Source organism: Nannospalax galili, unplaced genomic scaffold (genome assembly GCF_000622305.1).
Source record: "Nannospalax galili isolate Female #2095 unplaced genomic scaffold, S.galili_v1.0 scaffold75, whole genome shotgun sequence".
NCBI classification, from domain to species: Eukaryota; Metazoa; Chordata; class Mammalia; order Rodentia; family Spalacidae; genus Nannospalax; species Nannospalax galili.
In genome coordinates, this window is record NW_008339433.1 from 9148255 (window position 1) to 9171218 (window position 22964).

General features: G+C 40.4%; 1 protein-coding gene across 5 annotated transcripts in view; it reads left to right on the plus strand.

The window, feature by feature from the left end:
- The window catches only part of Lamp2 (lysosomal associated membrane protein 2), a 69241-nt gene that overhangs the window by 7862 nt on the left and 38415 nt on the right, over positions 1-22964 (plus strand). For all 5 annotated transcript variants that reach the window (XM_029563972.1, XM_008833930.3, XM_008833931.3 and 2 more), the window contains exons 2-7: positions 8126-8241; positions 9219-9429; positions 15494-15652; positions 17436-17623; positions 18425-18547; positions 22803-22866. In XM_029563972.1, coding sequence (XP_029419832.1) covers positions 8126-8241; positions 9219-9429; positions 15494-15652; positions 17436-17623; positions 18425-18547; positions 22803-22866 — 861 coding nt within the window. The remainder of the gene's footprint in view (positions 1-8125; positions 8242-9218; positions 9430-15493; positions 15653-17435; positions 17624-18424; positions 18548-22802; positions 22867-22964) is intronic.

Genomic DNA, 22964 nt, shown 5'->3' on the forward strand with positions numbered 1-22964 from the left:
TCTGCTGTTTGTCGAGTAACTTTTAGTTACGTATATGTATGCTCTTATGATATTATGTGGGCCTCTTCAATCTTTGGTTATACTTCCCTTTTGGGTGTTTAAGGACATACAATTTTTTAAAAAAAGATCTTTTGGCCATCATCATTGTAAGTGGCTAAAGTTAAGGACAGGACTTAATATGGTGAAAGTAAATGTATATCTAAAAATGGGGAAGGATCTCTTTAAGTGTCTGTGTTTATTAAAAAGGAGGCTTTTAAACAGGAATCTCTAACTTGCTTGGAAAACTTCTCTTAGCTCTGAGTGTTTATATGCGCTTGAAGAACTGATTACACAGTGCAGTTCTCGGCAAGGGTAACTTGCCCAGAGTTTCACGGCTAGTAAGCTTGACTGCTTGATTGGAATTGTAGCCTTCCGACCTCACAGATGGGTGCTCTCAATCACTTCGTTGTATTGTCTCTTGGGTCACCATGTTTTATGGATTTTTATCACTAGCGTCACTGTCTTCCACCTCCAGTTTTGTTTCCAAGTGTATGCTTTTCAAGTTCATTCGGGCCAAATAGACTTGTAAAAAGCCACTTTTTTATTTGCAGTGTCTCCTGTTTTGATAAATAAGTCTGAGTTCTAAAAGAACCTAGAAATGACCTTTTCAGACAGGTTTGAGAAGATAATTGAATTTGAGAATGTTGATTTTTTTTTTTTGTTTTGTTTTTTTTGAGATAGGGTCTCCCTGTAGCCCCAGCTGGCCTGGAACTCATTATGTAGACCAGGCTGGCCTTGATCATGGAGGTCTGCCTGCTTCTGCCTCCTGAGTGCTGGGACTATAGGTGTGGTGGGCTAGGACAAAAGGTGTGCACCACCAAGCCGGCCTTTGAGAATGTTGATTTTGAAGCACGAGTTTTTATTCTTTTGAGAATAAACTCTCAGCTCCATAACCACACATTCTAGGATATATTCAGCTATGGCTTTTAAATGCCTTATAGCCTTTAAAATAGTTTGGCTGTTCTAAAACCAAGTGTAGCAATGAGTGTGGGATTAACTTGCTATAGACCCAGGTGTAATATTTCAGCCTTAATCTCACCATATAGGGAAAAACATTATTCTTAGCCTGAAATTGTGTCATAATTTATGGAAAGCTGACATGAAATTTGAGGGAATATCCGTAGTGCTGATAAGTTCATGATTCAGAAGCACGAAAGGACTGGCTGGTCTTCCTGTAATTAGACTAAGCTGTATTTCAGGTCCATGTATCAGGGTATTTTCACTTTGATGTAATCAATCAGTATTTATTGAAAATCTAATATGTATTCAGCACCACTAGGAATGATAGGAGATAGCAGGAAAGTAATAAACCTGGTCTTCTCTACCATGACAGCCAAGATAGACGACATTCATATAAAAGACACACTCCTAGGGACTGTGACTTAAATAAGATCATGTGATTAAAGGGAACATTGGAATTCAAACAAGTGACACACCATCAAAAGAGAATTTCTATCCACATATATCTTTGACAGACTTTGGTATTTTATTAATAACAGATTACTTGCTGTATACATAATTTTCCACAGCAACTGATTTGTTGTGAACTGACACAGTTCAAAACTGCTGTTTTGGAACCTTTGACAGTAGGAGAGACAGGATTTAGTGGTATAAAATAACCTCAATTTACATTTCCCTGATGGCTAATGACATTGAGTACTTTTTCGTGTGTTTATTGGCCATTTGTATTTCTTCATTTGAAACTCACCTGTCATTTAAGGGTCCATGTAATAAAAAGTGCTGACTGAATTCAAGATAGTGTCAAGTCTACTGAAATGTGCAGACATGCATTATGACTGCGGTATATTCAAGGAAAGTTGTGTGAGGTGACTGCTGAAAAAACGAATGGCATACAAATCCATGTTTTTTTTTTTGGAGATGGGAGTTGAAGGCACTTACTGTCTAGCTGAGGCTGGTCTTAACCTCACAATCTTCTTGCCTTAGCCTCCCAAGTTGCTAGGATGACAGATGTGTATCACCATGGTCAACTTCAGGGCAGGTTCTCCTTTACAAGCACAAGACACAAACTCTGATGGATTTTAAGCAGAAAAGAAATCTATTGAAAACATAGTAGGGCCGGGTTTGGTGGTACATGCCTATAATCCCAGGCAGGAGAATTCTGACTTTCATGCCAGTCTGGAGAACATAGTGAGTTCAAGACCATTTTGGGATACATATCAAAACTGTCCCCAAACAAACAAGCTAGCAAACAAAGGAACCCCCTCTCAGAAAAACCAACCAAGACCAAAACACTCCACAGATAGAAACAACAACAAAACCTCTTGAACTATAAGGGGACATATTGCATACCCTTTGAAACCACAGTTTTATTCTTAAATACCTAACATACACAGGTTTACCAGTACATGAAAGAGAATTACAGCAATATTTGTAATGGAACCAGACTGGAAACTTACCAGCTAACATCAACATCGTAGCACAGAGAATTAGTGGATGATTTGCCCAATCATCTTCAGTTGTACAGTAGGAAGAATGAGTAAACATCAGTTCTGTATATCATGAGGGAATCTCACAGGTCATAACATTGAGTGAAAGAAGCCAGACCCAAAAGAGACTGTAGTAAATTGTTCCGTTTATATCGCTAGAAAACAGGCAATAGTAATCTATACTGTTAGCAGTGCGGATGACTGCTTTCCTTCCTTGGGAAGGAAATAGCAACTGAAAGGGGAAGCTAGGAGAACTTTGGGAGTATAGTCCACCTTCTGTATCCATAGGTTCCATATCCACAGACTTAGCCTACCAGGGATCAAAAATAGTAGGGGAAAAATTACCATTTATACTGAGCATTGCCAACTTTTTTTCTTGACACTATCACCTAAACAATATAGCATAACAACGATTGACATACCATTTGCATGGTATTAGTTATATTGTAATTACTCCAAGGATGTTTTAAAGTATGTAGGAGGATATGCATAAGTTATGTGCAAATACTACAGACGCCAAGGCTCTAGAGTATCTGTGAACTTTGATATCCTCAAGGGTTCAGGAGGCTGTTCCCCCTGGATACTGAGAGAAGACTACAGTTAGAATGTTTTGCTTCTTTTTGTTTGTTTGAGATTTGGTTTTTTGAGACAGGGTCTCACTGTATAGTACTGGCTAGCTGGCCTGGAACTCATTATGTAGACCAGGCTAGCCTTGAACTCACAGAAATCCTTCTGCCTCAGCAACAACAACAGCACAACACCCTACCCCACCCCAAGCCGCACACACCTAGTGCTGGGATTAAAGGCCTGTGCCACCACATCCAGTTATGTTCTGCTTCTTGGGAGGAGGGCTCAGGTCCTTGTCCGAAAAATAAAATAGTGCTCTGAGCTGTATTCAATGTTGTATACACTTTATATGTTATGCTTGTGTACATTTCTCTGTGTGACATCACAATAAAATATTTTACCTTACAAAAAAGTGCATATGGGTTGGGGTTGTAGCTCAGTGGTAGTGCACTCGCCTGGTGAGTGTGAAACCCTGTGTTTAATCCCCAGTACCCAAACCACAAAATAAGTAAATATAAACATTTTTAAAGTGAGTAAACATTTTTAATGTAAGTTCCTCAGAAAGATAGCACTCCTGGCCGCCTGTGCCAAATCCTTATTCAGTACTCCAGTTCATGCTACTGCTAAGACCCAAGGGCTAAACTTCTACCCATGGCTAATGACTCCGTTTTGCACTTGCTGCAGCTCTTCCCTTGCCCCTGGGGTGTTTTTTCTATTGCTGGCTCCATTCACAGCCTTTCTATTCTAAGTCTGGACTGGATTCCTTTGTTAGGGAGGGTTTAGCTGTAAGGGACGCTGGGGAAACAACTATTCGGGGATTTTCAGTTTTTAAGAGTGGCCAGTCATAAGGGTCAGAAGTTAGAATCAAGTTGAGAGGTCCAGTTATTTCAAATTTGGGGTAGGTGAAAAGAATGACAGTCCTTGAGGTGAGCATTTAGGCCAGCAGAAGAAAGATCAACAATAGAGGCCTAGGGGTAGAAATTGACTGGAGTGTAGCTTTTGCAAACCAGTTTAACCAGATTAGAGGGTGTATTCTGGGAAAATGGTTTGAGTGATGGTAAAGCAATAGGGTGGGGTAAGATTAAGGATTACTTTGAAAGTCAGACAGGAATTTAAATTTGGTATAGGAATTTTGAAACCAGTAAAACAGAAATCGTATTTGAGGATCACAGATCTGGCTGGACTTTTTAGGAGCAGCTAGAGGGGTCTGTAAGGATTTAAGGGTGGAGTGATAGATTGAGAATAGAAATGAAAGGCACAGATTAGATTTAAGAAAGAATTCAAGGGGAAAAATCAGTAGGATTTCAAGAAGACAATAAAGTAAGGACCAGGCCTGGCCTTTGTATCCCATGGTATGGGGCTGAGGAGGAGTCCCTTTTGGAGGAGAAAAGAATATTGGTTTTGAAATTGTTGATTTTGAGAATATAGCCTGTAAGTAAACAGGATCCCTTTGCAGTTGGCATGGCTCTCCGGCAGAAAGTCTACGAAGATAATGAATGGGTGTGTCTGGGTCCTGGGACATTTCTCTGTTCTCAGTTCAGGATTTTAAGATAGATTACCTTGAGTTTGATTGCAAATGATAAATGTGAACTCCAATCTGGACCTTCTTCCTACACCTTCAATCTCTCCCACCTTGGGAAAAATTGAAACTATTACTGTTTCACACAGCTTTCTTCCTGATACCCTAATATCTTTTGGAAGAAAATGTTTAATACAAGAGAGGCTATTGCCTCTGCCTCCTGAAGTACTGGGATCAAAGGCATGTGTCACTACACTAGACCCTGTGGTTTTTTGTTTTTGTTTTTTCTTTGAGACAGAGTCTCACTATCTTGCCCTGGCTAGCCTGGAACTGCTATGTAGAGCAGGCTGACCTCCAACTGAGATCCTCCTGCTTCCTGAGTGTTGGGATTAAAGGCATATGCTACCATGCCCAGTTTTTTTTTTAAAAGCAGAGTCTTTGTAGCCTAGATTGGCCTTAAACTTGTAATACACCTGTCTCAGCTTCTTGAGTGCTGGGATTATAGATGTGCACTCCCATGCCTGACTTCTTGGTTCTTTTTTAAAAATAGTTTTGAATGGTTTGAATACAGGAGAAGAATATTCTTTATTTTTCAAATTAATACATATAAAGTTACATACAATAATGAGATATCATGATTTTTTGATGCATGTTAATACTGTATAATTTTTAAAAATCAAGTGAAGCCGGGTGTGCCACTGTACATGCCTGTAGTCCCAGCACTTGGGAGGCAGAGGCAGGCGGATCTCTGCGAGTTCAAGGCCAGCCTGGTCTACATAGTGAGTTCCAGGACAGCTGGGACTACAGGGAGACACTGTCTCAAAAAGACAAAAAAATATTATTATTATTATTATTATATTATTTGAGACATGGTCTCACTATGTAACGATGGCTGACCTGGAACTCTGTGTAGACCAGGCTGGACTTGAACTCACAGAGCTCCTCCTGCCTCTACCTCTTAGTGCTGGGATTAAAGGCATGGGCTACCATGCCTGGCTCGTCTGCTCATTTCTTTATAGTGAAAACTTTAAAAATCCTTTCTGACTTTTTGAAATGCACAGTACATTGTTGCTGTCTGCAGTCACCCTACCATGCAGTGTGGTGCAGCCTATCAGAGCTCCATTCTCCTAACTGTATCTTAGTACCCATCAATTGACATTCTCCATTCTACCTTCTCACCCACTCTTCCCAGCTTCTCATAACCATGATTCTAACCTCACCATCCAAGGACAAAAGAAAGCTGTAGACTGATACCTGTAATGAATTTAGATGTAAACATTCTCAATAAAATAATAGCAAATTGAGTGCAGTAATTTATCAAAAAGATCATTTGTTAAGACCAAGTGGGATTTATTCCAGGGATACAAGAATGGCTTACAAGAGGGCCAGAGAGATGACTCAGTGGTGAAGAACACTGGCTGCTCTTGCAGAGGACCCGGATTTGATTCCCAGCACCCACATGGTGGCTAACAACCAAGTGCAACTCCCATTCTGGGGAAATCCTGACGTCCTCTTCTGTCCTCCTTGGACATTGCACAACATGGGTGAGCTTACACACATGCAGGCGTTACACCCATACGCATAAAATAAAAATAATAAAATATAGAAAAAGAATGGCTCACAAGCTTGGGACTTTAAGCCAGACTGAGATGGGGGTGTGTGTGTGGGAGGGAGAGAAGATGAAAGCAAACCTCTAGTTGATTGGGAAAATTGTAAGTTGGACTTTTTACAGCACTCTACAGGGTACACTTGAATCTGCTTGATTGTGCCATTCCTTTGGTAAAAGAATAATGGTAAAACTACACAAGTCTCACAAGGTCTTCTGAACCTGTGCCAATACTTAGTGACTGTCAATAACCACAAGCTTTAGCCTTGTGTTTGGGCTTGCTAAGGCTGCTAGGTCTCTGGAGCATGACGGTAAGCTTTTGTGTACAGCTTGAAAGCTGTTGCTGAGGCATGCCTGCTTGGTGTTCCTCTCAGGAGTTTATTCTCTTTAGTCTATAGTATATCCCTACCTGCAAATGATACTGGATTCCTCAGATGTGTGGTTAGTTTAACAGGAAACCGTTTAGGTAATGTGTGAGACAGTAAAGGCAATTCTCAAATGGTTGCCCATTATTTATGTTGCAGGTGTAATTACTGACATATTTTCCCTTTCTCCATTAGAATATCGAGGCTTTAGGCCCATGAATTTAATAGGTAGTTCTTCTATAACCTTTAAGTATAGAAGATTAGAGTTAAGTTAGATGGAAAGTCCCAGAGCCTTTCCCTCTGAAAGGTTTCTCCATTTTGAGATTCAAAAAGTAAGGAAGTAATTTTGGGTCAGTGTGAAAGTTTCAGCAGCCCTTTTAGTCAATTCAATTTTGAAAAAGAATTAATTTTTATTTTATATTTATGAATGTTTTGCCTGTATGTATGTAAGTACACCATGTGTGTGCAAACTCTAGGGAGACCAGAAGAAGGCCTCGGATCTCCTGGAACTAGAGTTACTAAAGACAGTTGTTAGCTGTCATATGGATGCTGGAAACTGAACCCTGATCCTCTGGAAGAGCAGCCAGTACACTTAACCACTGACCCATCTCTCCAGTGTCTAGCCAATTCAATTTTAAAGTAAAGTGATGAACTTTGCATTTGTAAAAATTTAGTTTTCTTATGACTCTAATAGTCCATTTCAATGGTGCTTCTTTGGTCATGTGATACACATAGTATCTCATGTCTGATCACATCAGAATGAAATCATTTGGGAAGACCTCATGCATCATAGGCTGTGTAGTTTACAACAGAATTTTTAAAACATTTTATTTATTATTTTATTTTATGTGTATGCGTGTATTGCCTGCATGTAGGTAAGTGTACCCGTGTCATGCAATGCCCACGGAGGACAGAAGAGGCTGTCAGATCCCCTGGAACTAGAGTTACGGACAGTTGTTAGCTGCCATGTGGGTGCTGGTATTCAAACCCGGGTCTTCTGCAAGAACAGTCAGTGTTCTTAACTGCTGAGCCATCTCTCCAGCTTCTACAACAGAATTTTGAATAAGACCATAGAACATCTGATATATCATTATCATTGCAGAGCATGTTTCACAGAGTAGTTTGAAAGGACATACCTTTCAAACTTCCCCTTGACTTAGTTACTTCAAAAACTAAAGGCATAGGGCTGCAGCTCTGTGGTAGAGCATATGTTTACAAAGCATGCATGAAGAATCCCTGGGTTTAATCCTCAGCACTGAAAATAAAAAGCAAACTCTAATTGTCTAAACCTGAATGAGCAAGGCAGAGGGGAAGGTGCAAATGATTATTAGGAGGAGGTAGAAGGCAGAGGTCACTAGTTTCTGCCATCACCTAAGCATCCCAGTTCTAGTAGCCATTATTTCCTAAAGAGAAAGCGCTTCTACTTTCATTAGTAGGAGTCACTTAAAACTTACAAAGAAAAATAATCACCAGGATACCATATACTTAAAAATGCATGTTTCATTTTAGAACTTGCTGTACTTCAGAAGTGGCTAGAATTTGTTTTTGTCTGATATAGATCTTGTACATTTTTTTAATCTAGGAGCTGTTCAGCCTTATGCATTGGAACTTAATTTGACAGATTCAGAAGTCACTTGCCTGTATGCAAAATGGCAGATGAATTTCACAATATCATATGAAACTACAAACAAAACCTATGTAAGTAAATGTATTTGTCTATTAGATTTTTAAAGAAGTTTTATTTTGTGTGTATGAGTATTTTGCCTGCATTTATATATGTGCACCCATGTTGTACACTGCCCGTGGAGGCCAGAACAGGGCATCAGATCCCTTGGAATTAGAGATACAGACAGTTAACACCATGTGGGTGCTGGGAACTGAACCCAGGGCCTTTGAAAGAGTAGTCAATGAATGTTCTTAATGGCTGAACCATCTCCCCAGCTCCTGTCTTTTGGGTTTTATAGTAGGGATTTAAATTCAGAATTTTTTTATCCTTTAGATATATTTATACAAATAAGATCTGTTATTTGACTTAACACTTCAATTCCATGTTTTTTTTAAAAGTATTATACCTTTACAGGTATTCTCTTTAGGGTTACAATGAATATTCCTCTCCATTCATTGGTCTTTTGGAGTGTTTTTCAGAGATGGTTACAAAGACTTTATGGTTTTCAAGTTCAACCACTTCTGAAATGCATTTAAAACATACTGACATTAAATTGAGATAGCATTTCTAAGAATGTTATTAAATATTTACCTTTTGGAGGTCTCTTCTTAGTCTTTTTTTTTTGCCTTTTTTTCATTTCGTTAAATTCCTACCTACTCATAGCCTAACTCAGACACATTAGCCTAGGCGATGGGAATGTAGCTCAGTGGTAGAGCACTTGCCTAGCATGCATGAGGTCCTGGATTCCATCCCCAGAATAGCAGAAATGAACAAACAGAGAAGTCCAGGCAACTTTTCCTCTTCTCTTCAGACATACATGGACTTGTTCAGACACCTCATGTGTAGCTGAAGAATCAGAGACTGCTTTCCATAGCACTTCAGGGGAAAGGTCACCTGGCTATGGGCAAAGTGTGATTTATATAGACGTGGCACACCCTCCCACATTCTCCACGGGTTGGGGCCCACTGCTGTCTGTTTTTTCTCACCCACAAACCTCTTTTTCTTGCAGAAAACTGTAACAATCTCAGAACCTCATAACGTGACATATAAAGGAAGCAGATGTGGAAATGAGAAGAATGTTGCCAAAATAATGGTACATTATGGATCTGCACTCTCCTGGACTGTGAATTTTACCAAGGAAGCACCTGATTATTTAGTTGATAGCATCTCATTATCCTACAATACTAGTGATAGCCAATTTCCTGATGCTGCACCTAAAGGTAACCTTAACTGGATTTGAGTTACATTCTCTTACTTTTTTTAAAATTGAATTTTTGCAATTTTCATATAATACAGTTTGATGGTTTTTAGATCCACTCCTCTCTCTGCATCTTTCCTTACTGCCCCCACCTAATTTAATGACCTGTTATATAGAGAGTCTGATTTGTGTCCCCAAATGTCCTTCAGTGTGGGTTCATCCATTGGGCCAAACAAGAGTCCCATCCTTGTAAGAATCTGTCTTTCAGCTGGGCATGGGTGCCTGCTTTTAATCCCAGCACTTGGGAGGCAGAGGCACGTGGATCTCTTGAGTTCGAGGTCAGCCTGGTCTATGTAGCTGGGGCTACGGGGAGACCCTGTCTCAAAAAAACAAAAACAAAAACAAACCCCCCCCAAAAGGAAACAGCTAAAAAAAAATCATTGTGAATCTGTCTTCCTAATTAGAATGGAAAATCAAATCCTCTTTGTATCTACCTACCCCAAACCCCATACATAGAACAGGGCTGGCACACTGGTACTGATTGCCATTGCTGGAGTGTTTTAATGTGTACCATTTGTCATGCTGAGTGTGTCACATAAAATATCTCAGGAAGCCTTTAATTTATAGCACTGTTGGGAAATAGATAAAAGGAATGAGGCTTGGTGACTTTGTCAGAGGCCCCAAATTTAGAAGTGTGTAAGAAGATGGTGTTTGAACCGAAGTTTATTGAGCTGTAGAATTCATACACTTAACTGATAGTATTTATCCAATAGTGGACACCCAGCAAATGTTAAACAAATGAGAAAATCCTTTACTAATTGTTTCCAAAGTGTACAAGAGTAGAGGACCTGCCTCATCTTCAGATCTTTTAACCACTTAGATGGAGCTTTACCTGAGAAGTAAATAATGACTGAAGTTAAAAAAACTAAAGTCAACATTTGCTGCTCTTTGGAGACTGTTTCAAGTCAAAAATAATTTCGTTAGGCCACTCTAGTCATTCTCAAAACTTGAATATGCATTAAAATATTTTGAGGGTGAGCCAGGCATGGTGGTGCACGCCTTTAATTCCAGCACTAGGGAGGCAGAGGCAGGCGGATCTCTGTGATTGTGAGGCCGCCTGGTCTGCATAGTGAATCCAGGCCAGCTGTGACTACAGGGAGACCCTGTCTCAAAAAAAGACCAAAAAATATTTTGAGGGCATGGATAGTGGAGATTTTAAATATTTTGTGTCTGAGACAGGCCAGGCTGACCTCACATTTATAGTCTCCTACCTCAGCCTTCTGAGCATTAGGATTACATGTGTGCACCACTATGTCCAGTTTAAGATGCTATTGTATTAGGGATGTAGTTTTCTTCTTTCTTCCCCTCAGTGAGGTTAGATTAACATGTCTCTTCTCATACAGTCTCATTCTGACCACAGAAACACTGGCAGATCAGCATTAGATGCCCAGACCTGGGGATTAATAACTGCTTTGGACTAGTGGTTGTCAGGGGAACATAATATTTTAAAGATTCAGAAGTGAATGTGCTTCGGATTAAACTTTGGAGCTAGCACAGACTGAGACTTGAAAATCAAGTCCAAATTTTACTTATCTCTCAGTTTGAGAGGATAACTGAGGCAAGAGGTTCTTGAGTATTTTGCATATTTAGCTTTGTGGTCTGCACTGTTGCATTATCTTTTATAACTAGGATAAGGTTTGTCCCTCATTTTCAAGTAGCTTAGAAATCATTCAGGGAGACAAGGCTACATTGTGTTCTCATATAACATGGGAAAAAAAGGAAAACATTGAGGTCAGTCTGATTTTCTTTTTTGTTTGAGTGGTTAGATAGTCCACAAATCTTTCCTGACAGTATGAGGAAAGCTCTAGACCTCTCTCAAAAAAGAAAAGTAAACCCAGCATGTGGTACGTGTTCTCTGAGCCCATCTGAGGATCCTTGCGGCTGAGTGCTAGGCTTTTTGAGTGTTCTCACCAGTGGTCCTGAGTAGGAGCAGAGAGAGCGAAGAGAGATTAGAAGCAGAGAGGTCCGTGTGTGATGGAGGAGTCAAAAAGCTTGGTGGAGAAGTGGGACTTGAGCTAGACTGTTAATGGTGGAAATTGAGTACGTGGAGGAACTTAGCAGGATGCTTCCACCTGCGGGAAGCAAAAGATGTACAGTAGTCACTGGAGAGCTGCTTGCCTAAAATTGAGGCTGTACGCATAGCAGAAGGCAAAGAAGGTTAGCTGAGTGCAGTGAGCCTATATTATAGGGGATCTTGGGAGCCAAGAAAGAGCATTTTAGCATGATGGGACAGGCAACAGGGAAACCATGTTAGGTTTTTCTAAGCCAGAGAATGCTACAAGAAAAGCAGAACGGGACTGGAGAGATGACGCAGCAGTTAAAGAGCACTGGCTACCCTTGCAGAGGACTGGAGGGTTCCCAGCATCCACCTGGTGACTAACAACCGGCTGTAATTCCAATTCCAGGGGATCTGAAGCCTTCTTCTGGCCTCCACAGACATCAGATGACATGGGTGCACTTACATGCAGGCAAAACACTCATATACATAGAATAAAAATAGAGCTTTAAAAAAAAAGCGATGGAGGCCAGGTGTCATGGCTCATGTCTTTAATCCCAGCACTCTGAAGGTAGAGGCAGGTGGATCTCTGTGAGTTCAAGGCCAACCTGGTGTACATAGTGAGTTCCAGGCTAGCTGAGGCTACTGGTAGACCCTATCTCAGAAAGACCAGAAAAAAAAAAAGCAGAGGGAGTCATTTATAAAGAGTATACTGGTATATTAATTTGGATTTAAGGAGACTCCAAGCAGAGAAGCCAGCTTCAGAGGCTGTTACAGTAATCAAGGGATGATGTGATAAATGCCCAGACAACATGGGCAGCTGTTAAAGGAAGAGGGCTTTAGTCTGACATGTTAGATAAGACGACTTAAGACGACTAAAATATGAACACCTCTTCCTTTTTGTTATTTTAGAGAAGTAAATTGTTACTTTTCTATGATTATTTCTGTATAATAATGTATTTGTTGAAACTATTTAAAATTTCAAATGTCTTCCTTACATGTACTTTTGACAATTGCTTTTGAAATAATTTAAGATTTTGAAATACCAGTTTGTGTTTAAACAACTAATCACCAAAGTAACTTTGTAGCTGCTATTTAAAAAATGTTTTCATGATTAAAATACAAAAAAGTTCAGAGAATAATATAACAGACTCATAGAGTCCCATTACCCAGAATTAGTCATTTTAAAAAATTTTACTTTTTCATTGACTTTTTATGATTTTTATATAATATACTTTGATGCTATCTAGATCCCCTCTATCCACACCTCCCTCCACTGCCCCCTATAATGTCATTTTTTATGGTTGCTTCATTATTTTATTTAAAGAAATAAAATCTTACAGATATAGTCGAAGTTTCCTTTGTTATTCACTCCATGGCTACATTTTCCTCCCTGCCTACTTAGATGTAGCCACTCTTATAACTTTGGGGTGCAGCATTCATGTCCATGTGTTTATATTTTACTGTGTATGCACATACTCACAAAAAATAGTTTTAAAATTTGTCACAGCTTGCTTTTTCCACTCATTGTTCTTTTGAGGTCTGTCTTTATATACCAGTTCACATCTGTTCCCTTCTGATAACACTGAGACAATTTTAGGAAAAAAAAATTCAAATTGAAGAAGAAAAAGAAAAAAGAAACAACAAAACAGCCAAAAAAAAAAAAAAAAAAACAAAAAAACACCCAAAAAAAAAAAAAAAAACAACCAAAAAAACAAAAAACAAAACCTCATCCATCCATTAGGGGGTGCCAGGGCACCATTAAGTGACCACCTTGTTACATGGTGGAGAGACACAGAAGACAGCCTATGTTAAGGATCTTGAAATACCTTCCTTTCTTGCTGCCTCTCCAAAAGAGACTAAGCCGTTTAGATGGGTATGATCACAGTGTTTTGTTGTTTTCATTATAGGCATTCCAATAAAAAGCATGTGCAGTGGCTGTAACGTCTTTCACCTGAAGATTTCCTGAAATTCAATAGTCTTTAATATCCAGCCAGGAAGAGATTCCAAAAGCAAATTAGAGTTGATGTAACATACTTGTAGACAGTAGTACAAAAATACAGATTTATTATAAAATCTGTGGCTATTCCAACTCTTCCTTTCTTTTTAAAAGAAGGATGATGATGATGATGATGATGATGATGATGATGGTGATGTAGCTGTAATTTGTGTGCGTATGTTTGTCACAGCGTGTGTGTGTGGAGGTTAGAGGACAACTTTATGGCATTGTTAGTTCTTTCCACCTTTACATAGGTTCTAGGGATTGAACTCATGTTCCTAAGCTTGTGCAGCAAAGTCCCTTTACCTGCTGAGCCATCTCACCAGCCCCAGAATGAAGGCTCTTCCTTTTATAACGTAGCCCAGGTGGGCTTCTAGCCAACTGAAGCCAAGCATGAGCTTGAAGTCCTGATCATCCAGCTTCCACCTCTGAGGTGGTAGGAGTTATAGTGTGGGCCTGTGTGTGCCCATCACCCTGTTTTATGGGATACTGGGTATTGAACCCAGGGCCTGTGGTATGCTAGGCCAGCACTTTACACATTGAGCTACATCTACACTACTCTTCCTTTATTATTATTTAATTTTTTGGGTCTTTTTGAGACAGGGTCTCCCTATAGGGCTGTAGCCCCAGCTGGCCTGGAACTCACTATGTAGACCTGGCTGGCCTCTAACTCACAGAGAGCTGCCTGCCTTTGCCTCCCAAGTGCTGGGATTAAAGGCATGTGCCACCACGCCTGGCTTTTTTAAAAATTTTATTTGGGCCTGGAGACATGGTTCTGAGGTTAAGAGCACTGACTGCTCTTGCAGAGGACCCGGGTTTGATTCCCAGTGCCCACATGGCGGCTAACAACCATCTGTAACCCCAGTTCCAATGGATCTGACCATCCTCTTCTGACCTCCGCAGGCATTGCACATGGGTGCACTTACATACATGCAGGCAAAATATTCATACACATAAAATAAAAACAATAATTTAAAAATTTATTTTTATTTTATGTGTATGAGTGTATTGCCTACATGTGTGTAAGTGCACCTGTGTCGTGCATTGCCCTCGAAGGTCAGAAGAAGAGTCAGATTCCCCCGGAACTGGAGTTACAGATGGTTGTTAGCTGCTATATGGGTGCTGGGAATCAAATCCAGGTTCTCTGCAAGAGCAGCCAGTGCCCTTAACCACTGAGCCATCTCTCCAGCCCCATCCTTCCTTACTTTCTTAGTCACTAAGTTCTATCGACTGTACCTTAGATAGACATTTTCAATTTAGCCTCCCTCTTTCCTTGCTCCTGCTCTCTACTATCTTAGTGTTGGCAAGCCCCTCCAACCCTTGCTTTTCACCTTAACCAGACCATTGACCTTCTGGCTCTTCCTTAATTAAAAGTTTTTGCCTCTGTTCATTGCTGCATATTTGCTATCTTCATTAAAATAAATTATGCCTTATTTCCTCCTTTAAAAACTGAAGCCAGGGCTGGCAATGGCAAGGTGATTCAGTGGGTAAAACTGCTTGCTGTGCAAGCCTGACTACCTGAGTTCGATTCCTGGAGTCTGGGGTGGAGGGTGACAGTCAACTCCCAAAAGTTATCTTCTGACTTCCACACCTATGCTGCGGCTCAACCAGCATGTGTGGGAACCTGTGTTTATATGTCCTCCTTCTTTCCCTCCCTCCCTCTCTCCCTCCTTCTCTCCCTCCCTTCCTCTAATAATAATAATAATAATAATGATAATATAATAATAATAATAATAATAATATAAAAATTAAAAGAACTGAAGTGAGCCCTCCATTGCTGGCAAAGTCCATCCTGTCCCTTATATGGGAGAACGCGTCAGAGTAACACCTCCTGCACTGCTCTCCTTAACCCTCATTCTGTCCTCTCCCAATTGTTTCAGTCACAGAGAGTTTGCCTTGCCCTTCAACATGCCCCACATTTTTCACTTGGTATGGGGTAGGACCCCCTGAGGAGTGAAGAAAGCCTGTACAAATATATTAACAGTGTTTCCTGCCTTCCTGAAAATAGCCATTGTTAATCTTGTTTTATAGGGATTATTTACGTTAGTGACTCTCCGGGGCTCAAAATTCCACTGAATGACATCTTTAGGTGTAATAGTTTATTAACTGTCACCGTGCCTTCTGTTGTCCAGCAGTACTGGGATATTCTTCTGCAAGCTTATGTCCAAAATGGCACAGTGAGTAAAAATGGTGAGTCCTTAAAGAATGGATTTCTGTATGTGGTCTTAGGTTGACTGCAGAGCATACCAGGTGGCATTTGTTGAAGTCATCATCTGAAAGCATTTTTTGAGGCTTATTTATTTCTAACTTCCACTAGACTAAATTTTTTTTTGACACAGAGTCTCTTTGTAGTCCAGGCTATCTTGGAACCCACTGTGTAGACCAGGCTGGCCTGGAACTCACAGAGATCCACCTGCCTCTGCCTCCTGAATGCTGGGATTAAAGGCTTGCACCACCATGCCTAGCAGACTGAGTGACAGCAAGTAGCACTTGCAGTTTAAAGTTTGATATGCATTATGCATGTGGAATGGTCCTGTGGTATATGGTGTTCATGTGTGAGCAAGTGTGCTGGAGGCCAGAGGTCAACCTTGGTCAGGTGTTATTTCTCACATACCCTCCATCTTCTTCTTTTTTTTTTTTTTGAGTCAAGGTTTCTCACTGGCCTGAAGCTCACTGAGTAGGCTAGACTGTCCATCTAGTGAGCACGAGGGCTCTGCCTGTGTCTTTCTCCCCAGTACTGAGATCCTAAGTGTATGCCTCCATGCCTGGCTTTTCTACATGGGTTCTGGGGATTTCACTCGGGTCCTCATGCTTGTACAGCAAGCACTTTACGAACTGTTATCTCCCCAGTCCTGGAATCATCTTTTTGTTTTGTTTTGTTTTTGAGACAGGGTCTCACTGTGTAGTCCTGGCTGGCCTGGAACTCAATATGTAGCTCATACTGGCCTTGAATTTGCCTGTTCTGCCTCTGCCTCCTGAGTGCTGAGATTAAAGGTATGTAACCACCACACCTGGCTCTGGAATGCTCTTTTAAAAGACTCTTTCTATCGTGTTTTCAGATACAATCTAAACATTGACCACGTCTTCAAATAGCTTGGTCATCTGCTCTTAGTAGTTACATGCCCAAAGCCTAGACATTAGATTTCTTTGTTCCAGTCTTGCATTTGTAAGTTAACTTTATTTATGGAAATGCAGTAATTTCTCGTTCACCAGTTCTAGAAAGCCAAAATTTCCTAAGAAGAAGTTGAAATGCCTATGACCTGCTTTAGGAGTAATGAAAATAAAAGGTTCCTTTGTATTTAAATCCTTTAATGATTTCCAATCTTTTTTAGTGAACAGTATCCTTCCACATGCTGGTTGTATGTGGGAAGGAAGAAGACATGCTAGATGGAGGAAAAATGTTTTTAGACCTATCTCTGAATTTCACATCAGAAGCAGGTGAAGTTCTTTGAAATAAAGGCACTTGAGAGCCTGTAAAAGAAGGGTATGTGGCCACATGTGAGTAGCGACAACCTTTGATGTGTTGTGCTCACAACTCTCAAGAGATTATCTGTAATAGGGGCTGGAGAGATGACTCAGCATTTAAGAACACTTGCTGCTCACAGAGAACCTGGGTTTGGTTCCCAGCATCCACATGGGCAGCCTACATCTGAATATTAGCTCCAGTTCCAGAGGATCCAAGGCCCCCTTCTGGCCTCTGAGAGCATTGCCTGCATGTGCTTTACATACATACATACAGGCAAAACACTCATACACATAAAATAAAAATAAATGTTAGAAAAGAGATTACCTGTATATGAAGAAGTAGTTTAAGAACCTGTGCTTCATCTAGTTTAAAAACACACTAACCAAGTCTTCTTTTCTCCTCATTAACCCTCTTAGACTTTGAGACCTTTACTCTGAGCAATATTTTGCCCTTCCCTGATCTAATGAAGCAAGAAGACCCCCTAGCTTATTTTGTTATTTGTTTTAGAATTTGTATGTTATGAAGACAAAACTACCACACCTCCAGTACCCATCATTCACACCACTGTGCCATCCCCTACTACAACACCCACTCCAAAGGAAAAACCAGAGGTTGGAATCTACTCTGTTAAAAATGACGGTGTCACTTGTCTGCTGGTGACCATGGGGCTGCAGCTGAACATCACACAGGAGAAGGTAGAACTGTCTGTTTTATTGGTACATCCTTTATGGGCATTTACTCCTAAATAATGTATTGCTTGCCATCTACCGAAGAGTTGTGTTACTAGAATGATTCAACTTTAAATGGGGATTTGATGTTGACTTGATTAGTTTGAATTAACTATAAACATGAAGAGTTAATGCCCTTACAAGGTGTTATCTTGACCAGCAGAAAACCTGCCAGTTTAAAACATTCTTTGTGGTTTAGATTCTATTAGCCTTCAATAGCTCAGAATATACATAGTTGAGCTGCGGGTATAGCTCAGTGGTAGAACACTTGGGTACTAACATTCTCAGGGCCCTGGGTTCTATATGCAGAACCACCAAAATTTAAAAACCAACCCAAGCCTCCTTGACCCTATGAAACAGGAACAGCACAGCAATTTGATGAGTCAGATCACAGAGGCCTGCTCAAATGCTTTTTTAGTTGCAGTGCCTCAGTGGGGCACCAGGGGGAGTGCCAGTGAGTAAATCCCATTTTCAGAATCCTGTCATTGAAACAAGCTAGACAGATGGCTCTTGTGCTCTGTAAAAATACATGTTTTCATTTGGCTCACTGCTGAAGAAGCTTCTCTCTTGTTATTGTTGTTGTTGAAGTCATCTGAGTCATAGCTTGAGGGCCTGTGCCAAGTTTGTTTGAAAGTAAGACACCATGAATTCAAGTATCCCAACAAAAGAGTTTTTGTTCTGCATTGAAGTTGGGTTTATCAGAGTGTGGGGCCTTGCTGTCGTCTTTAACAGTTAATCTGTACCTTCCTCCTGCTTCTTCTCCTGAAGGTTTCCTCAGTTATTAATATCAACCCTAATTCAACTGGCTTCACTGGCAGCTGCACTCCTCAAATTGCTCAACTTAGGCTGAACAACAGCAGAATTAAGTATCTTGACTTTGTTTTTGCTGTGGTGAGTACCAGATATTTTTCCGATGTTAAATTCATTCTCCGAGAAGCACATCTGAAAGTCTAAATAGTGCTGTGTGTGTATGGGGGCGGGGGGGATATTTAGCTTCATTTTCACTTGAATACTACTTAATTATAACGTGCAGTCTACTTACTCCTGTTCACCTCTCAGAATCAGCTAAGCTGTCTGTAGGCTGGACTCTTGTATTAATGATGGTAGGCTGGATTCTTGTGTTAATGATCGCTGAAAGTGGCCATTCTGCCATTTGAGATACTCTAACATAGAAGCAAGAATGAATTCACAATAAAAATAAAGAACAAGGAGCTGGAGAGATGGCTCAGTGGTTAAGAGCACTGACTCTTCTTGCAGAGGACCAGGATTTGATTCCTGGAACCCACATGGTGGCTAACAGCCATCCGTAAGTCCAGTTCCAAGGGAATCCAACACCCTCTTCTGACCTCCGTGGGCATTGGGCAACGCAGGTGCAATTATACACATGGAGGCAGTACACTCATACACATAAATAAAAAAATAATAAAATATTCAAAAAAATAAAGCAACAACAACAGCAAAAACCAAACAATAAAGAAACCCAACCTGTAGCCAGGTGTGGTGTTAAACACCTTTAATCCTAGCACTCAGGAGTTAGAGGTGGGCGAATCTCTGTGAATTCAAGGCCAGCTGGGGACTACTGTCTCAAAAAACCAAACAAAACCAAATTAAGTAAAAAGGTTTGAGGTTGTTCAGTGGCCGAAGCTCTTGTTTGTTATGTGCAAGACCCTGGATTTGATCCCCTACATCAAAAAACTGCACCTATACGCAACATGTACAGACCTTAGTTCTTGTTATTAATATGTAAGTGGTACAGTATAACTATTTACAGCGCATTTACATTTAAGGAGTATCAGTAATGTAGGGGTGATTTAAGGTGTACAGGAGAGAATGTGTGTAAGTTAGAAGCAAGTAGCACACCATTTTTAAAAAGGGCATCCTAGATTTTGGTGTCTGTAGTGGGTTCTGGAACCAATCCTCTGAGAATTTGAGAAATGATTCTTCTTATTATATACAAGGCTTTGTATAAGTGCATTCATTAAATCAAGATCATTTATAATGCCAGAATTGAGGTTTTTGTTGCTCAGGCTTATATCAAAACTGATCCATAAGCAGATACTAAATGATGCCTACCTGTTCCACTTCTTGCTAGCATAAACTAACCACTGGGGACTTTTATTTCTACCTTCTCAGAAGCAGTCATTAGTCTCAATTTTTTGTGAGATTGGATGTGTGTAGGTAAGAGAAAATGGTGAACCACCACCCCCTGCAGCACAGAATTCATAATTGTATGAAAGTCATGCCTGCTTTTAATTCATATTACTATATTTAGGCATGGAGGATATAGTCTCACTATCTGATGTATAAAAAAGTGACTTTGACCAGGTAAGATGATACACATCTGTAGTGAAGCAGGAGGATCATGTGTTCAAGGCCAACCTGGACTGTGTAGTGAGACCCGGTCTCAAAAAACAATAGGCAACAAAAATGTTGGAATGTTATTTCACATCTGAATTTATCTTGAGTCTAAAGCATTTTCTGTATAGACTATATGATGATTAATTTAGGATATTAGACAATTATATTTTAGAAATGTTTACAAAAATCCTTTCCCCAGCATTCTAGTAAATCCTTCGTTCTTTGTTATTTGTGACCCCTAAATTACTACTAAAAATGTCCAGATACCTGGAAGTGTAGTAGTTCAGTGGTGGAGTGCTTGCCTGGCATGCTTAAGGTTCTGGGTTCCTTCTCTATTACTGCAGAAAACATCAAAATAAACAAGTATAAAAGAACTATCCCCTCCAATCTGGTAAGAGCAGACCTTCCTAGGCATATTTTTCTTTTTCATTCTCAGTCATTATCTTTCTCCTTCTTCCTGTCTGTCTCCCTCCCCTTTCTCTATATCTACCAATATCTCTATCTCTGTCTCTATATCTATCTCCATATCTATCTCTATCTCTATTTCATCTCTATATCTATATCTATATCTATATTATCTATATAATTTGGGGCCTCACAAATGCTAGGCATGCATACTGCCACCTACTACATGCCTGACCATATGTTAGTGCACAGTGCTGTGGGGGCACAGGGAAGGGGTAAAAGTTAGTTCTGGTTGGAGCAGAGAGATGGCAGTTGAGCAGGGCACTCAAGAATGGGTCAGAGTCATACATATAGAGTTAAGGAGAAGTGGAAAAGTACAGGTTATCCCTGGATAAAGGAATATAATCAGAATGAGCTGGAGGATGATGCATGTAGCATGTGTAATGGCAGTGTATGAAGGTAAGTTGGAACGAATTTTGGTGCTCCTTGAGTGCCAGGCTGAGATATTGCCCAAGCAGTAGAGGGACATGTGATGAGAGGACATCAAGTCCTCCTTTATGCTTGAGTCTAAAATTTCTCAATGTCTCTTTCCTTCATTTCATTCTCCTCTGCCTCTGGTCTGGTTCTAGCTGTGTTTCTTCTTGCCTGGACTGTTCAAAAGCCTTAGTCTAATCTTCCTAAAGCCTAGGTCTTACCCATAAATCTTCAGTGATTCTGTTTTGCCATCAAGGTAGCATCTAAACTCTACAGCAGAATAACCCTTTCCCCCCATGCAGTGCAGTCTGCTTTTGCAGCCTTTCATTCCCCTGACTCTCTTCTTCCTCACCCTTCTGCCTCCTTCACTTGGACTTCCATACATGTGGTCTGAAAGTAGAAGAGCAGAGTATTAGTCAATACATACATTTGTATTCAGACTTCCTGGATTTAAATCCCAGTTCATTGACTACTAATTGGCAGCCGTGGTGGAGGTCACTTTGTATTTTTGTGCTTGAAACAAACTGGGTATGACAACAGCACTAGTAATATAGGGGTATTGGAGCCAGGCCTGGCGGCATAGGCCTATAATACCAGCTACTTGGGAGACTAAGGCCAGGAGGATTACAAATCCTTAATTTACCACTTCCATTTTTTGTAGCAGGATTAATTTGTGTACTGATCTTTCCTTTCTGGTCCTTGGGATAGAACTCCAGGCCTCATGCATGCTAGGGAAGCACTCTACTACTGAGCTATATCCCTAACCCCTTAGGTATTTATCTTCTATTCCCTGGCTGATTACAAGCACTGAGAGGACATGATTCAGGTTTGGTTTATTTTGCTCATTCTCTGGAGCACTTACACATTACCTTGTACATACGAGGCACTCAAATAGAATGACTAGTGATTAGTTGACTACTTCAGGAAGATGATAGACAGGGAAAGGAAGGTGGATAGAGGGACATTGGGTGAGACCCAAGATTTGGTGTCCATAGCCCAGTGGGACGGCTGTAGTTCAGAGTCACTTTATATTTTGTGAAGAGCTAGAACAGAGGAATGTAATACTTCAAACAGAAAGAAATTGTAAGGAGAAAGATATGCCAGTTACCATTATTTGATCAGTGCACACTGTGTGCATGTGTCAAAGTACCATACTGCACCCCATTAATACATAGAATTAATATATTGTTTAAAAAAATTGAGGGCTAGAATGATGACTCAGTGGGTAACAGCACTTGCCGCCAAGCCTGATGACATGAGTTCCATCCCTAGAACCCACTTGGTGGAAGGAGAAAGCAGATTCCTGTAAGTTGTCTTCTGATCTGCAGACATGTGCTATGGCATGAGTGCATGCATGCACACACATACATAAAATCCATAAAAATAATACATTTTTTGTAAATAAAAATTGGTCTAGGGATGTTGCTCAATGGAATAGTACTTGCCTTGCATGTGCAAGGCTCTGGGTTCCAGTTCCAGCACCACAGAAAAATAAAATGAAATGTAAAGGTAGTAGCAATTAAAAATCAATGTAGTTAACAAACAAAAGAGTTAATAGCCATGACAGACAAAGAGCAGAGCTAGGGGGACTAAAAGGTAGGAAACCCAGGGAAGAGGACACTGTGATCTAGGCTAGGTAGTATGGACTCAGCAAGTCATAGGATGAATGAAACAGAGGATGAATTGTCAGGTGTTCAGGAACATGTGACTGCTGTGATTCGGGTTTTGAAATGAAATGTATTTTGTTACACTTAGTGACAAGACTTAGTTGCAGTCTGTTCAGCTGGCCCAGGTGTCTTTGATGGTTTCTTCTGTGTAACAGTACTAGAGTGCTAGTCTGCTATAGATGTTAACTGTACCTTTTTGATAGCTGTGATGTGTTGTTAACCGGAGGCTCTTTTTCAAACAGAAAAATGAAAACCGATTCTATCTGAAGGAAGTGAATGTCAGCATGTATTTGGTTAATGGCTCTGGTAAGCAAAGTGTTGGCCTGGGGGAGAAGAGTGTGGGTTTCACAAAAGGAGTAGAGACTATAAGTATCTTATGGCCAGATCGTGCCTTATTTTAATGG